General features: G+C 54.1%; 1 protein-coding gene across 9 annotated transcripts in view; it reads right to left on the bottom strand.

Annotated features, from left to right (window-relative positions):
• Positions 1-18,025, bottom strand: part of RALGDS (ral guanine nucleotide dissociation stimulator) — a 400,090-nt gene that overhangs the window by 41,458 nt on the left and 340,607 nt on the right. Inside the window, exon 1 of one of the 9 annotated variants that reach the window (XM_085613889.1) lies at positions 10,824-11,008. The exons of the other annotated variants lie outside the window; for them this stretch is intronic. Within the exon in view, the coding sequence (XP_085470015.1) occupies positions 10,824-10,997 (174 nt within the window). The 5' untranslated portion in view covers positions 10,998-11,008. Of the gene's footprint in view, positions 1-10,823; positions 11,009-18,025 lie in introns of those variants that run through there. 9 annotated transcript variants of the gene reach the window in all.

Genomic DNA, 18,025 nt, shown 5'->3' with positions numbered 1-18,025 from the left:
ACCCTCTGCAGGCCGTGTTTACACACCAGCGGGCACTATCTGAAAACGATACCCCGTGGCCTCCCCAAGTAAACACGAGGGCAGATCGCAGTGGTAAACACACTGTGCAGTCCCAAAACACAAAACAAACACGCTGAACAAACACGAGAACTGCCAGGTAATCACGGAGCACAGGTCCAGACACCATCAGACATCCGCGCAGATACCACAAGCACACACACAGGCAGGAAAATACACAAGAGTGCCAATCACCAACCCACACACAACACGCCAAGCAGTGCCAGGCAAACTCAGAGTACAGGCCCAAACACCGCCAAACGTGACCCTGGATCACACAAGTAAACAAACCGAACCAATCACCAACATACACTCAAAAGACAAACAGCAAGTGCCAGCCGGTAACATGGCTCTACAGCAGTTGTTTTCAAACTTTTTAAGGCTGCCCCCCCCCCATAAAAAAAGAACACTCCTCGGGCCCCCCCTCAATTGTTTTACAACTATACCGCTAAATTGGCACCGTTTAAATATGTCTAAACATATTTAAACATTAAAGTCAAGCTCCGTTACCCCTTTTTACGCATACTCCCAGTCAGGAAAAAAATGACAAAAGTGGTTAGTGATGGTCCATTACAGGGTGGCTTTCTTCCGCTCATGTTCTTAACACTTAAAACAAAGCATGATGCTTCTCTTCGTCATATAGACTTGTGCCCCTCTTAAATCACTGAAGCCCCCTCCCCCGCTTCCCCCAGTTTGAACATCTCTGCTCTACAGGGTGGGAGGTCTGCAGCACTATCTGGCATGGACACACGAGGGAGATCACAGGGCCACACAGTACAGTAGAGTCAGAGGTCATGTCTGCCGGCGCCCGTACCCAAGAAAACGTGGGAGGACAGATGTGTTTGAGAAGGTCCACAGAAGTGTGGTGGTCTCGCTGTGAAGGAACCATACACAGCGTCAAATACTGCAAAAAGAAGTGTCACTTTGTGCGAAAACCGTGCAAAAAGAAGGGTGGAGGCAGAGTCTGTGCCAGAACCGTGCAAAAAATGGAGGGTGGAGGTAAAAAATTCTGTGCTAGAACTGTGCAAAGAAAAGGGTGGAGGCAAAATAGTCTGTGCTAGAACCGTGCAAAGAGAAGAGTGGAGGCAAAGTATGTTCCAGAACCGTGCAAAGAGAAGGGTGGAGGCAAAGTCTGTGCCAGAACCGTGCAAAGAGAAGGGTGGAGGCAAGGCCATCATCCACCGGAATACCCTCAGAATTTCGACCACCACAGAGGACACCCTCAGCATCGCCGAACACCTGCACTTCCAGATCCCCATCGATCCCAACACCACCCTCAGAGGAACCCTCGTCTACAGACCCCCCCTGTACTCCGGCTACAGTTCAGCGACTCCATCACCGACGTCATCAGCACGCACGCCCTTGCATCCACAGAAAACATCCTCCTCGGAGACCTGAACTTCCACCCCGAGAACGCCAACAACTCCACCACCCTGCTCGACAACCTAGCCACCCTCTGACTCAAACAGCTCGCCACCCACCCACCCCGCTTCACCTTCAGCCACACCACCGAACTCCACTGGACTGACCACCGCTGCACCCACTTCTCCTTTGAGAAACACACCACGCATAACCACCCGCAACGAATCCCCCACCGCAGCTGGAACAAGGTCACTGAAGACCTGCTAATCACCACCCTCGCACCAAATCCACCTACTGACCCCACCGACACAGCCGCCCGCAGCCTCAGGCAACGGATTGACAACTGCGCCAACACTCTCGCTCCGATCAAGAAATCCTCAAAAAGACGCACCAACATAAGGGCTAGCTGGTTCACCACCGACCTCCAGGCATCCAAGCAGACCTGCCGAAGACTTAAGTGGCGCCACGAACAGACCCCGAACAACCACGCAGCCCTCAAGAACACCAGCCGCAAGCACCACCAACTCATTCGAACCGCCAAAAGGACCTCCTTCAAGGAACGCATCAACAACAACCCGCACAACAGCAAAGCGCTCTTCAACATCATGAAGGAACTCGCCAACCCCAGCTCCAACAACATCCCGCCATCGCAAGACCTCTGCGACTCCCTAGCCAACTTCTTTTACCGCAGGATCGCAGACATCCACGACTGCTTCAACACCCAGATTCTCCCCCCCCCCCCCCCCCCCCCCCCAACAGCCACCGACCCCTCCGACTCACCACATCTAGCCACACCGGCCTCCTGCTCTCCTGGAGCCACGTCAACAACACCATCAAAATCATGAACACCATCCGCTCCGACTCACCATCTGACCCCTGTCCTCACCACATCTTCAACAAAGCGAGCTCCATCATTGCACCCCAACTCCGGAAGATGCTGAACAACTCCTTCGAGACTGCCACCTTCCCGGAGAGCTGGAAAGACGCCAAGATAAACGCCCTACTCAAGAAACCCAAGGCAGACCCAAAGGACCTCAAGAACTTCCGGCCAATCTCCCTGCTCCCGTTCCCGGCGAAAGTCATCGAGAAGATTGTCAACAGGCAACTGACCCGCTTCCTCGAGGAGAACACCACCCTGGACTCGTCCCAATCTGGATTCCGCAGCAACCACAGCACCAAAACCGCCCTCATTGCCGCCACCGACGACATCAGGACCCTGCTGGACACCCTACGCACACACCTCCATGACGCAGGGATCTGCGACAAAGCCCTGGACTGGATCCCCTCCTTCACCGATAGAACCCAGAGAGTCCGCCTCCCCCCATTCCGATCTGAAGCCACCAAGATCACCTGCGGCATACCCCAAGGATCATCCCTCAGCCCAACCCTTTTTTAACATCTACATGGCACCGCTCACCAGCGTCGTCCGAGCGCACGACCTCAACATAGTCTCATACGCTGATGACACCCAGCTGATCCTCTCCCTCACCAAGGACCCCGCCACCGCCAAAACCAACCTCCACGAAGGATTGAAGGCAGTCGCCGAATGGATGAAGAACAGTCACCTGAAACTGAACTCAGACAAGACGGAGGTCCTCATCCTCGGCTCCACCACCCCCGCCTGGGACGACTTCTGGTGGCCGGCAACGCTGGGAGCTGCACCGACACCCACTGACCACGCACGCAACATGTGGTTCATCCTGGAGTCATCACTATCAATGACCCAGCAGGTCAATGCCGTCTCCGCCTCCTGCTTCAACACCCTCCGCTTTATTCGCAAGATCAACAGATGGATCCCCACCGAAACCAGGACAGTCATCCAGGCCCTCGTCAGTAGCAGGATGGACTACGGCAACGCCCTCTATGCAGGAACTGCGGCCAAACTCCAGAAAAGACTTCAGGGCATACAGAACGCCTACGCACGCCTCATCCTCGACATCTCCCACCACAGCCACATCACACCCCACCTGCGAGACCTGCACTGGCTCCCAGTCAACAAGAGGATCACCCTCACACAAAGCACTCCACAACACCGGACCAGCATACCTCAACGAACGACACCTTCTACACCCCGAACGCCCGGCTTCGCTCCGCTGACCTCGCGCTCATCACAGTCCCACGCATCCGCAGAACAACCACCGGTGGCAGATCATTCTCCCACCTCGCCGCCAAGACATGGAACAACCTCCCCACCCACCTGCGACAAACCCAGGACCTGCTGACCTTCAGGAGACTTCTCAAGACCTGGCTGTTCGAGCAGTAGCAGCACCCCCCATCCCTTACCCCCCCCAGCGCCTTGAGACCCTCACGGGTGAGTAGTGCACTCTACAAATGCTCTGATTGATTGATCTGTGCCAGAACCGTGCAAAGAGAAGGGTGGAGGCAAAGTCTGTGCCTGAACCGTGCAAAGAGAAGGGTGGAGGCAAAGTCTGTACCAGAACCGTGCAAACAAGGGGGGAGGCAAAGTCTGTGCCAGAACTGTGCAAGGAGAAGGGTGGAGGCAAAGTCTGTACCAGAACCGTGCAAACAAGGGCGGAGGCAAAGTCTGTGCCAGAACCGTGCAAGGAGAAGGGTGGAGGCAAAGTCTGTGCCAGAACCGTGCAAAGAGAAGAGTGGTGGCAAAGTCTGTACCAGAACCGTGCAAACAAGGGGGGAGGCAAAGTCTGTGCCAGAACTGTGCAAGGAGAAGGGTGGAGGCAAAGTCTGTGCCAGAACCGTGCAAGGAGAAGGGCGGAGGCAAAGTCTGTGACAGAACTGTGCAAGGAGAAGGGTGGAGGCAAAGTCTGTGCCAGAACCGTGCAAGGAGAAGGGTGGAGGCAAAGTCTGTGCCAGAACTGTGCAAGGAGAAGGGTGGAGGCAAAGTCTGTACCAGAACCATGCAAACAAGGGCGGAGGCAAAATCTGTGCCAGAACCGTGCAAGGAGAAGGGTGGAGGCAAAGTCTGTGCCTGAACCAGGCAAAGAGAAGGGTGGAGGCAAAGTCTGTGCCAGAACCGTGCAAGGAGAAGGGCGGAGGCAAAGTCTGTGCCAGAACCCATGCAAACAGAAAGGCGGAGGCAAAGTCTGTGCCTGAACCGTGCAAAGAGAAGGGTGGAGGCAAAGTCTGTACCAGAACCGTGCAAACAAGGGGGGAGGCAAAGTCTGTGCCAGAACTGTGCAAGGAGAAGGGTGGAGGCAAAGTCTGTACCAGAACCGTGCAAACAAGGGCGGAGGCAAAGTCTGTGCCAGAACCGTGCAAGGAGAAGGGTGGAGGCAAAGTCTGTGCCAGAACCGTGCAAAGAGAAGAGTGGTGGCAAAGTCTGTACCAGAACCGTGCAAACAAGGGGGGAGGCAAAGTCTGTGCCAGAACTGTGCAAGGAGAAGGGTGGAGGCAAAGTCTGTGCCAGAACCGTGCAAGGAGAAGGGCGGAGGCAAAGTCTGTGACAGAACTGTGCAAGGAGAAGGGTGGAGGCAAAGTCTGTGCCAGAACCGTGCAAGGAGAAGGGTGGAGGCAAAGTCTGTGCCAGAACTGTGCAAGGAGAAGGGTGGAGGCAAAGTCTGTGCCAGAACCGTGCAAAGAGAAGGGCGGAGGCAAAGTCTGTACCAGAACCATGCAAACAAGGGCGGAGGCAAAATCTGTGCCAGAACCGTGCAAGGAGAAGGGTGGAGGCAAAGTCTGTGCCTGAACCAGGCAAAGAGAAGGGTGGAGGCAAAGTCTGTGCCAGAACCGTGCAAGGAGAAGGGCGGAGGCAAAGTCTCTGCCAGAACCCATGCAAACAGAAAGGCGGAGGCAAAGTCTGTGCCAGAACAGTGCAAGGAGAAGGGTGGAGGCAAAGTCTGTGCCAGAACCGTGCAAAGAGAAGGGCGGAGGCAAAATCTGTGCCAGAACCGTGCAAACAAGGGCGGAGGCAAAATCTGTGCCAGAACCGTGCAAGGAGAAGGGTGGAGGCAAAGTCTGTGCCTGAACCAGGCAAAGAGAAGGGTGGAGGCAAAGTCTGTGCCAGAACCGTGCAAGGAGAAGGGCGGAGGCAAAGTCTGTGCCAGAACCCATGCAAACAGAAGGGCGGAGGCAAAGTCTGTGCCAGAACAGTGCAAGGAGAAGGGTGGAGGCAAAGTCTGTGCCAGAACCATGCAAAGAGAAGGGTGGAGGCAAAGTCTGTGCCAGAACCGTGCAAGGAGAAGAGTGGAGGCAAAGTCTGTGCCAGAACCGTGCAAGGAGAAGAGTGGAGGCAAAGTCTGTGCCAGAACCATGCACAGAGAAGGGTGGAGGCAAAGTCTGTGCCAGAACCGGGCAAGGAGAAGGGTGGAGGCAAAGTCTGTGCCAGAACCGTGCAAGGAGAAGGGCGGAGGCAAAGTCTGTGCCAGAACCGTGCAAGGAGAAGGGTGGAGGCAAAGTCTGTGCCAGAACCATGCAAAGAGAAGGGTGGAGGCAAAGTCTGTGCCAGAACCGTGCAAGGAGAAGGGTGGAGGCAAAGTCTGTGCCAGAACCGTGCAAGGAGAAGGGTGGAGGCAAAGTCTGTGCCAGAACCGTGCAAGGAGAAGGGCGGAGGCAAAGTCTGTGCCAGAACCGTGCAAGGAGAAGGGTGGAGGCAAAGTCTGTGCCAGAACCGTGCAAAGAGAAGGGTGGAGGCAAAGTCTGTGCCAGAACCGTGCAAGGAGAAGGGTGGAGGCAAAGTCTGTGCCAGAACCGTGCAAGGAGAAGGGTGGAGGCAAAGTCTGTGCCTGAACCGTGCAAGGAGAAGGGTGGAGGCAAATTCTGTGCCCGAACCGTGCAAGGAGAAGGGTGGAGGCAAATTCTGTGCCAGAACCGTGCAAGGGAAAGGGTGGAGGCAGAGTCTGTGCCAGAACCGTGCAAGGAGAAGGGTGGAGGCAAAGTCTGTGCCACATCTACTAAAAATATAAACGGTCATAATGACATTGTAATATTCAAATCGTAAAACATCACAACAATTGATCCTTCGAGCTGGCAGTACCCCCCCCCCCCCTCGTTTAATGGCCCCTGAGCAGCACTCGGGTCACTTTCTATCCCATTCTGTCCAGAGCCCACCTGGGACCACCTGCATCCCTGAAGGGTGCTCCCCGACCTCACCCCACCGAACGCCTGTTGTGAACCACCTCCTCCCCACCACCAGGTAACAAGGGGGGGGGGGGGGTATTGCAAGCCATGTGACCAGGAGCTACAACCCTGCGTCCTACACTGCTGAGTGGGACGGGCAGTCTACCCTCCAACCCTATCACTGTTCGGACCCTCCGACCCGGTGTGAAAGGTTCTTGCAGAATGACCCCGTCTGACCCCCTCCGTGCACAAGAGGAGACAACATTCAAATCAGCTGCTGGAGTGACCGGCTGGTCCACGGCGGGCCCACGTGCCAGCACAACTAAACCTGGCTCTCATTCCTAAATGAAGGGTATGGAAGGGTGGGTGTTCGCACTAGCGGGTGCCCACCTGAGCTTGGGGTGCATTGGTCGTAAGACCGAGGACAGTGCGCTAAAGATGGCAACTACCAAAACATGCACGGCTACAGCTCTCCTCGTGAGCCTCACTGGCTCGGGGCGAAGAAACGCATCCAATGTAAGGCCTTGTCTTCAAAGCAGGGGCAGGAGATACACACCCCCCCCCCCCCCACACACACACACACCCACCATACTACTGGCCTGATAAAACCTCATCAGGCTGCGCGCTCTCTGCACTCCTGCAACCTCTCTCTGTGCCCTGTTCCTAGGACCAACCCGACTGGTTCCTCGACTCCAAGCTCTCGAACACTTTACCGGAACACCTGAGATTCTGTGCTTCACTGACCCACTCTCACAGGGGCACCCGAGATTGTGCTTCACTGACCCACTCCCACAGGGACACCCGAGATTCTGTGCTTCACTGACCCGCTCCCACCAGGACACCTGAGATTATGTGCTTCACTGACCCGCTCCCACCAGGACAACTGACATTCTGTGCTTCACTGACCCACTCCCACCGGGACAACTGAGATTCTGTGCTTCACTGACCCACTCCCACCGGGACACCTGAGATTCTGTGCTTCACTGACACGCTCCCACCGGGACACCTGAGATTCTGTGCTTCACTGACCCGCTCCCACCGGGACACCTGAGATTATGTGCTTCACTGACCCGCTCCCACCAGGACAACTGATTCTGTGCTTCACTGACCTGCTCCCACAGGAACACCGGAGATTCTGTGCTTCACTGACACGCTCCCACCGGGACACCTGAGATTCTGTGCTTCACTGACCCGCTCCCACCGGGACACCTGAGATTATGTGCTTCACTGACCGGCTCCCACCAGAACACCTGATTCTGTGCTTCACTGACCTGCTCCCACAGGAACACCGGAGATTCTGTGCTTCACTGACCAGCTTCCACCAGGACACCAGAGATTGTGCTTCACTGACCCACTCCCACAGGGACACTTGAGATTCTGTACTTCACTGACCCGCTCCCACAGGGACACTTGAGATTCTGTGCTTCACTGACCCGCTCCCACAGGGACACTTGAGATTCTGTGCTTCACTGACCCGCTCCCACAGGGACACCCGAGATTCTGTGCTTCACTGACCTGCTCCCACAGGGACACCTGAGATTCTGTGCTTCACTGACCCGCTCCCACAGGAACACCTGAGATTCTGTGCTTCACTGACCAGCTCCCACGGGACCACCTGAGATTCTGTGCTTCACTGACCCGCTCCCACAGGAACACCTGAGATTCTGTGCTTCACTGACCAGCTCCCACGGGAACACCTGAGATTCTGTGCTTCACTGACCCGCTTCCCACCGGGACAACTGAGATTCTGTGCTTCATTGACCGGCTCCCACAGGAACACCTGATTCTGTGCTTCACTGACCCGCTCCCACCGGGACACCTGAGATTCTGTGCTTCACTGACCCGCTCCCACCGGAACACCTGAGATTCTGTGCTTCACTGACCAGCTTTCACCAGGACAACTGAGATTCTGTGCTTCACTGACCCGCTCCCACCGGAACAACTGAGATTATGTGCTTCACTGACCCGCTCCCACAGGGACACCAGAGATTCTGTGCTTCACTAACCCGCTCCCACAGGGACACTCTAGATTCTGTACTTCACTGACCCGCTCCCACAGGAACACCTGAGATTCTGTGCTTCACTGACCCGCTCCCACAGGAACACCTGAGATTCTGTGCTTCACTGACCCGCTCCCACCGGGACACCTGAGATTCTGTGCTTCAACGACCCGCTCCCACCGGGACACCTGAGATTCTGTGCTTCACTGACCAGCTTTCACCAGGACACCTGAGATTCTGTGCTTCACTGACCCGCTTCCACCAGGACACCTGAGATTCTGTGCTTAACTGACCAGCTCCCACCGGAACACCCGATTCTGTGCTTCACTGACCCGCTCCCACAGGAACACCTGAGATTCTGTGCTTCACTGACCCGCTCCCACCAGGACACCTGAGATTCTGTGCTTCAACGACCCGCTCCCACCGGGACACCTGAGATTCTGTGCTTCACTGACCAGCTTTCACCAGGACACCTGAGATTCTGTGCTTCACTGACCCGCTTCCACCAGGACACCTGAGATTCTGTGCTTAACTGACCCACTTCCTCCGAGATTCTGTGCTACACTTACCCTCTCCCACCGGGACACCTGAGATTGTGCTTCACTGACCCGCTCCCACCGGGACACCTGAGATTCTGTGCTTCACTGACCAGCTTTCACCAGGACACCTGAGATTCTGTGCTTCACTGACCCGCTCCCACCGGGACAACTGAGATGCTGTGCTTCACTGACCAGCTTTCACCAGGACACCTGAGATTCTGTGCTTCACTGACCCACTTCCTCCGAGATTCTGTGCTACACTTACCCTCTCCCACCGGGACACCGGAGATTGTGCTTCACTGACCCGCTCCCACCGGGACACCTGAGATTCTGTGCTTCACTGACCAGCTTTCACCAAGACACCTGAGATTCTGTGCTTCACTGACCCGCTCCCACCGGGACAACTGAGATGCTGTGCTTCACTGACCAGCTTTCACCAGGACACCTGAGATTCTGTGCTTCACTGACCCACTTCCTCCGAGATTCTGTGCTTCACTAACCAGCTTCCACCGGGACACCCGAGATACTGTGATTCACTGACCCGCTCCCACCGGGACACCTGAGATTCTGTGCTTCACTGACCAGCTTTCACCAGGACACCTGAGATTCTGTGCTTCACTGACCCGCTCCCACCGGGACAACTGAGATGCTGTGCTTCACTGACCAGCTTTCACCAGGACACCTGAGATTCTGTGCTTCACTGACCCACTTCCTCCGAGATTCTGTGCTTCACTAACCAGCTTCCACCGGGACACCCGAGATACTGTGCTTCACTGACCCGCTCCCACCGGAACAACTGAGATTCTGGGCTTCACTGACCAGCTTCCACCGGGACACCCGAGATACTGTGCTTCACTGACCCGCTCCTACCGGAACACCCAATTCTGTGCTTCACTGACCCGCTCCCACAGGAACACCTGAGATTCTGTGCTTCACTGACCCGCTCCCACCGGGACACCCGAGATTCTGTGATTCACTGACCCGCTCCCACCGGGACACCCGAGATTCTGTGATTCACTGACCCGCTTCCACCAGGACACCTGAGATTCTGTGCTTAACTGACCCACTTCCTCCGAGATTCTGTGCTTCACTTACCCTCTCCCACCGGGACACCTGAGATTGTGCTTCACTGACCCGCTCCCACCGGGACACCTAAGAGTCTGTGCTTCACTGACCAGCTTTCACCAGGACACCTGAGATTCTGTGCTTCACTGACCCGCTCCCACCGGAACAACTGAGATTCTGTGCTTCACTGACCAGCTTCCACCGGGACACCCGAGATACTGTGCTTCACTGACCCGCTCCTACCAGAACAACTGAGATTCTGTGCTTCACTGACCCGCTTCCACAGGCGACTAAAGACTTGGATGGTCTGAAATTGCTGGGGCTGGACGAACCTTACCTGTTGCCAAAAGCGCCGGAAACCCTCACACTATATAAGCATCTTAACAATCCCATAGAAACCCCTCAGCTCCTGTGACAACAGGGCCCTCTAGGACACGCGCATAGTCACACACATCAACCAACCCTCCCTCCCTCCCTCCCGTCCAACCCTCCGTCCCACTCACTCACTCCCATCACCCCCATGAGTAACTAATTCCCACTCCCTGGCCTCTTACGCTGCAGTGGAGTCTCACTTACTCCTCATCAATGACCTCTGCACCTCAGTGGAGTCTCACTTACTCCGTGTCACTGGCCTCTTACACTGCAGTGGAGTCTCGCTTACTCCGTGTCGCTGGCCCCTACACCTCCGTGGACTAAGGCCAAGCACGTGAATAAGTCTTGCGAGTCATGACGTGGAAGCAGCATGGACGCGGATTAGTCAACTTACCTCTATGTGAGCTGGGGAGCAGATCACCCCCATGCTGTGGCTGGAGCGCGCGCACCACGCCGAAGGGCCACAGAGCTGCAGCCAAAGCCCTCGGATTCCAGAACCAGTCACGTCCACGCCAAGGGCCGTCCGGGGCTTGGAAGGGACGCAAGACCCCAGGAAGGTTTCCCACATCAGTCCAGTGACTCCGGTAACTGGTCGATGGGACCAGGGCACCACAGTGAGCTGAAGTCCACCATGGGTGGGGGGGGGGGGGGGGGGGTTTGAGAGTTGGGGACCACAGCAGTGTCAACAGGGCACCACAGTGAGGTGAAAGGCCACTATGGCTGGGAACCGATTAGGGGGTCAGCCACAGCAGTCTTACCGAAGAGGGGAGCTACCAAGCGAGGTGGGCTTTATCCGGGAGGTGGCATGGCCCTCCTGAGGCGGGGAGCGGCCCACTGAGGTGGGGTACACTTTGGGCCAGGACTGTTTTTGTCTTCACGTACGCCCCCCAGAGGTGCCGTCCAGCATAGCCCCAGTGGTGCCCTGGGGGCGTGTGGGGGTCACCCCACGCTCCACGTGCAGGAGGCGCTGACCACGGTACCCCAGGTCCAGGATTGAGGCAGGCGATGAGCAGAGTTTCGCCTCAGTGTAGAGCGGCTTCAGGCTTCGTACGTTTGGAGGCGGAGTTCGGGCACAATACAAGTCTTGTAGAGGCAAACACTAGCCCCCGCCTACTAGAGGAGTGTCAGGCGAGGAGGGAGGCAAAGCGATAAGGCAAGAGTGAAGGGTCATTTAAATATTTACCTGGATAGAAACCAAACAGAAACCAAGCGCTTCCAGAATGGCAGGAATGCCACCCAACCAGACTCGGAACGCAAGGTGGCCAAGGGCCGGGAGCCTGGTGCCGGGCTTCAGTGCGCTTCCATCGGCCAGTCAGTCCACGCTTTGGACCGGCGCCCCCTGTCGACGAACACCGACACATACCTGCCAGATACCGCATAACCTCGGGGTTCAGAGGTAAGCTGCAAATATGTTGTCAAGTTATGGGATCGGGGGTACATGATTTCCAGTTGGGGACCCCTCAAAAGACACCCCATATCTTAATCACACAGCTCCTACTGAGGCACTGAACCAGCGGTCTGGAGCAAACCTCCACTCCAAACCACCCACTTCCGACTGAATCTACACCATCATGGACCATAGCGACTTCTCCGTCAACAGGCGCTTCGAAAACTGCATCCAGCACGAAGCACCACACTAGGCGCTACAGTAAGATCGGGGTAGGCAGACGGCTCGTGGCAAGCCCCGTTCACCAGCAGCCACGCGACTGCGCAGTACTCTGTAGCAGAGACCACTTCCTCCCATGACCCTCCCCCCCCCCCCCAACCACCAGCCGGACACGTGAAGGGGGCCAGGCCAGCCTGTGCCTTTATTAAGTCCCATTTCACCACCAGTCACGCGCCGGGGGTGCCCGCGCTGACTCCACAGTGCCCGCGAGTGCCCTCCCTGGCGCACCCTGACCACTTCCCTGGTCACCACTTTTTTGTGTCATACACAAATAATCACAATTTCTTTTAGCCCCGTGGTTTCCTCTTTTCATCCGGTTATTGCTGATGCGCCAATGTTGTGGTAGCGCGCGTGCCTCGCCGCGGCCTCCTGGCACCGAGATGGAACAGGAGCCGGACTGGAAACCAGAAATCTGCCCACGCTGCCAGGCACCCCCAGCGGAAAATTATTATATTTTGAGAGGGCGGAAGAGCGGGGGCTTGGATAGAGGCGATCTGTATAAAAAACGGAAAGAGGTGGGTTGACGTGGCGCTGAAGCGAAACCACCGCCGTGGGGGTTCCCCTCGGACTCCGACACCGAGTCTCGATTCTTGCAACTACTGGTATTTCTCAAAAGTGTAAAAACTTTCCCCAAGATAGTATGTAATACGTGCAACACAAAGGTAACCACAAATGAGGCGGCTAAAAGTCCACATCTTGATGCGAAAGATACTATTGTGACGCATGAGCACAGAAGGTGGAAAATCTATTTTGGATGTTGAGCAAAGTGGCTACTGGTTGCCTTAAATCCACAAGTTCGCGTCTAGGCGCTAATGTCCGCGGATCTTGGAGCCGGTTCTCAATGGAACAAGGGGCGGTCTAGCATGGATGCCATCAACTTGTGGGGTGGAGGGGGTATGTGGTGGGGTGGAGGGGGTATGTGGGGAAGTGGGGAGTTGGTACCCCTTCAGAGGGAATAGGGTGGGCACACAAAGCATAGAAGCTGTCGGAGAGGCTTTAGTGACAAGCTGGAAGGCCGAGTGGGTCGATTTAAAAAAAAGAAAAAAAAAAAAAAGTGTATGGATTTTTTTTAATTGAGTTTACTTGTACTTTTATGATCTTAATACATAAGTATCGAATACAAGTGAATTGACAGACTGACTGACTAACTCCAGAGTACCAACTGCAGTGTCCAGGGCAGCACTTCTAGGAAGTGTACATTTACTGTTCCTAACCCCACATCTACCACGCTGGAGTCACGGACATGTCCAGGTAAGAGTGAGGAGTAAATCTATGCTTTCTATACATACTTGCCTTGATGGTACAGTGGTCGTCTATACTTTTGAGTCGAGGTTTATGCGGGCGAGGTTTTTGGAGTCGAGGTTTATGCGGGCGAGGTTTTTGACCTCGATGTTCTGACATATAGCAGAGCGCTTCGAGGTTACGTTCAAGGCACACTAATGCTCATCTCTCACTTAGTGTGCGGATCTCTTGACATTTTGGGGCGCAATAGAACCTGTTCCTAGGTTTTCAGCTCCGGCCTGGGGTATAGATAGGGGAGTGGGGTTTTACAGATATTCTGCACACTGAACCCCAATGTAAGGTTTTAAAAAGTGGTGAGTAGGAGGACGCACTGGTTCTGTGCTCCCCACAAACTCTCATCCAACCATCACATAGTGCCTTGAAGGCTGGAGAGACATGGCTGAAGCCGACAAGTTAAGGTGTGGAAGCTGGAGAGCACCCCATGAGTCGATTGCACCAAGGATGGCCTCTCATGGGATCATGACCTGCAGTTTAATACCACAGGGTCAGTTCAAGAGATGGACAGGTCAGTATCAAACAAAACCCCTGGGTTTTAACAACTGGGCTTGTGGTGTATTTTTAAAGCTCATGTTCACCCCGAAGGGCATCTTGGCACTGAATAACACATGTTAATTGCTACCCAATTCAATGGTACTCATTTTATCGACCTCAGAAGGATGAAGGCTGAGTGGACCCGCAGAATTTTGAACCTGTGCCCATCAGGTCAAACACAGGCCCCTAGAGTGGATGCATTAGTCCACTCAACCACCAGACCCGGCCTCCAGTTCACGTTGCCACCTTGAGAGCTTCAGCATTTCATCCCTTTGGGAATACAAAGGTCTCTTCACCTAAAATATAATTTGCAGCAGATAGTGGTTTGGCGCAGGGCTTGGGCCAAGCCCCACTCCCACATGAGTTTGAGGATTATCGATGGACCACTGTTGGTGTGGCCTTTGTAGATCGTGAACTGCGAAGACCACAAGGGTCTGTGGAGGGTTTCGCATCGGAGGAGTCTGGTCGACCCTGGTCTGACTGACAGTGAACCCATGACAGTAAGGTACCACCCATGCCCACTTCTTGTTGCATGCCACATTCCACAGGATAGATTGGGGGAGGACCACTGTCGCACGATTGAGCCTCAATGTGGTCTTGAAGTGACCTTGTGTCCTGCTGGGTAATGGTCGATTCCAGATCAGGCGGCGATAAGGTGCTCTTCTCAGTTTAAGGTTCTAGAATGGGGGCGTTACTATAGTGGGCTTCAGCATCTATGGGACAGACCATTACAGTATGAACTATTTTAAAGTCCGTTTAGGTCTGGCAAAACCATCTAAGGAATCACCGAGAAATTAATGGCAGACATTTAATATTAAGTCTACTGCAACATATCATATCTTACTTGAGTTTGTACCTTTTGGTGGGTTTATCAATCATATCTGCTGCACTCGGATACCCTTGGGTCACGTTTGCGCTTTATATAACACCTAAAATAAAATAAAGGCAGACTGGCACAGTGATGGGGAGCTTGAAGACTTTCACGCTCCTTCCGGCCAGAATAACCTGCAGTGATCGCATACCTGGCAACTGCGATTATGCTCAGCCTGGAGGCCGGCTGATGGGAGGGTTGGTAGAGACACGGATGGAAGGTCAATTTTTGGAAAATTTAGCTTTGAACAAAGTACTCCGGTGGGCAGGGCCAACGTGCTACGATAAAAGTATTTTCTGGCAAATCTAGTTCCATCACTTTGATTGACGGCCCAAATAGTCAAGGATGTGAAATACAACATTACGCCAACTATGTCACTCTACGATGACTTCAAATACCACGCAAGTGCAATCCTGGGGTCACGGTCAGGTGAGAGTGGAAGATCTACCAATCAATCTCATGGGAACCGGTGCAGAACGCGCACTCAAACCTACAGATCGTGGGGTTGGGATCAAGAGCTATAGGGTAGACCCCTATGCACGTCACATGCATGAGGCTCACGACATGAGCCAGTGCTTAAACCAGTACAGGCCTTTGAAAGCCACATGCCTTTGTGTTAACCGTGCTTTAGACGTGGACCTATAAGGCCAGGAGTTCCCATCAAAAGAGAGAAATAATGAAGTATCCCTTTTGTTAGACAACTCTGGGCAATTTGTACGCCTCCCCCCAATGTAACATCTGTAAAAACAAACTGCTGGGATCCAACCTTATGTGATGAACGTGGACCCTTACCATGAGGATTCTCGGAGGGTCCACCATGGTAGAGAAGACCAGCCGCCTCTCAAGAGCACTAAACGGGTTCTGGATTGAACAGGATTTTTGATTTGCGACTTGGACCCACAAGGCTCTGTGCATAGTTTACACAAAACAGACAGAGCCGGCAATGCCAGATAATTTAGGTCAAACCATCACTGGTGGCTAAACAGGTCACAGGTAAGGAATTAAAGTGCATGGCGAGCAAAGGCAGACTGGAGATTAAGAATCCAGAACCAAGTGAAGATGCAGCTAGATAAGAGATTTTTAGAACCCGCTAGAAAGTGCTTGGTCAAAGAGATTCTGATGGGGCCAGACCTCGAACGTAAACCAGAGGCCGTTATTGGCAAAGCTAGGACTCCGACGTACAATTGGATGTTGGGAGGTCCAGATACTGGTGTCAGTAGTGCCGGGACACAAGGTTCTAATCCTGGTGGGATGGACAATCTGGAACCCAAAGCTGGCCGAGCAGCCTTTTGGTTAGGAGATAGGTTTTGGCAGAAGTGATTTGAAAGGGGGTTTGAGATTTGGTTTATAACAGGCTAACAGGGCTTTGATTGGTGTCCTGGCACCAGGCCGGAACTTTTGTACCCAAAAAGAGAATCCTGTAGCTGTGGAGAAGTGTAGCTCACTGGTTAGAGGAGGCATACCCTGAAGCAGTGATCAGGCCCGGGACCTGGGTTCGATTCCCGACGCGGCAGGGTCCAGAACCCAATTGTCCACGGACTCGATAATTCTCGCTTCGGTGCCCACTCTAAGCACGAGTTTACACTATGCAGCTCTGGGCAACAAGCCTGCTTAATCTCCACAACGGCCCCACGCGGCGGGATGCCTGGCTTTCACCTTGGGGATGCCCAGTACGGGTTATCTTACAGGGAAAAACCAGGACGGGTTCCCAATGCAAGCGCCAAGATGCCCGTAGGGTGATAGTTGCGCTCTATAAGTACCCCAATCAATCTAAGGTTCCAGCGCCTCAATGCCCTCACAGAAGACAAGTAGCGCTCTACACTACAAATCTACTGATTGATTGTCCCTACAACTGTTGAATGAAACGGTCTTTCGCTTTCTCAGCTCAACTTGGGGGGCGCATTCTCAAAACCAAGAGCGCATTGTGACTGACCATCGCCCGCCTCCCGTCCCTCAGTGGCTGAAGCGCCTCACGTCACCCAAGCAGGCAGAGACGGCAGAGCAGAAGTTATGTAAACACACAGCACCCTGGAAACGGCGGTTTCAGATGTTGAGCGCGAGTGTGTGTGTATTTTTGAAGCATATCCTAATCCTAGGCTGTGGTTTTCGCATCCAAGCCTCTTCCGGCATTTGCATACTTTGAGTTTCTGGACACAGCATTCAATTCGAACACTTTAAGAACAATATAGATTTCGTGTAAAACCTGTGTCCACAAAAGCGGCTTAATCAATACAAGGTAATCATTGACAAAGCGAGGAGCCGAGTTATACCATTGGCTGAGCGGAGAAAGGCAGCGCGAGGCGTCTAAAATGAACGTCTCCCCGGACTGCTAACCCACGGACCTAACTAGCGATTAAGGAGAGTTATCCGGTTGTTCATCCAATGCCAAGATACCGTCCAGAACGGGGGAGGGAATGCCAGCTGGGCAGAGGGGACAGGCTGCCTCGGGTCACGGTGCACAAAACTACAGGGGCATGCGCGGACTGTGCTGGACGCCTGCGTACACACGACCGGCGCATGCGCAGACCCCAATGGAGGTAGCAGCTGCTCGAGCTGTGCCAGCACAGGTGCCAGCTCCGCAAGAGCAGACGAGTGACACTGCAGGACCGGGAAGGAACTATTGGCTCAAGCGAGAGACAGGCCCACCTGTTTGGGAAATGCACTGAATGCTGTAGGAGTGACCGCACCTCCTGCAGAGTGAATGAGGTAGTGTAACCCCAGGGCTTTACGTGGGGAAAAAACGGGGTGCTCTAAAAGGGGCGGGGCAAATCTCTTAAAGGGGTGTGGTCTATCCAAGTAAGGGCGTGGCCTAAAGCGAGATAACTAGCATGGTGTGCTGAAGAAAATCCCCTTCAATTATCCTACCTTCGGATTTCCCTTCCTCCCACAATGCGGTTCACCTAGCACAAGTCGCCACTTCTCAGTAATGAGCATGCGCACATCGATGTGCATGCTCTCACTCCAGCCCAATAAAAAAAAAAAAAAAGAAAACTGACTACCTTTGCGAGGCCTGAAAACAGAGCCCGATAGAGACCCGTTTCGAGGCCCCTGAAAATAACTGCCGGTGCTCAGACCCAGCCCACTTAAAGTCCTGCATCCATCCATCCATCCTAAGCACCTCGCCATCCAACAATCTTTCAATCCATCCATACATTCCTACCTACATGCATACACACATACATACATCTGTCCTTGCACCTACCCTAAGCATCTATCAGCCCACACG

The sequence above is a fragment of the Triturus cristatus genome, chromosome 1_2, assembly GCF_964204655.1.
Source record: "Triturus cristatus chromosome 1_2, aTriCri1.1, whole genome shotgun sequence".
NCBI classification, from domain to species: domain Eukaryota; kingdom Metazoa; phylum Chordata; class Amphibia; order Caudata; family Salamandridae; genus Triturus; species Triturus cristatus.
The sequence above is the reverse complement of the archived record's forward strand: the minus strand, read 5'-3'. Positions and strand labels throughout refer to the sequence as shown.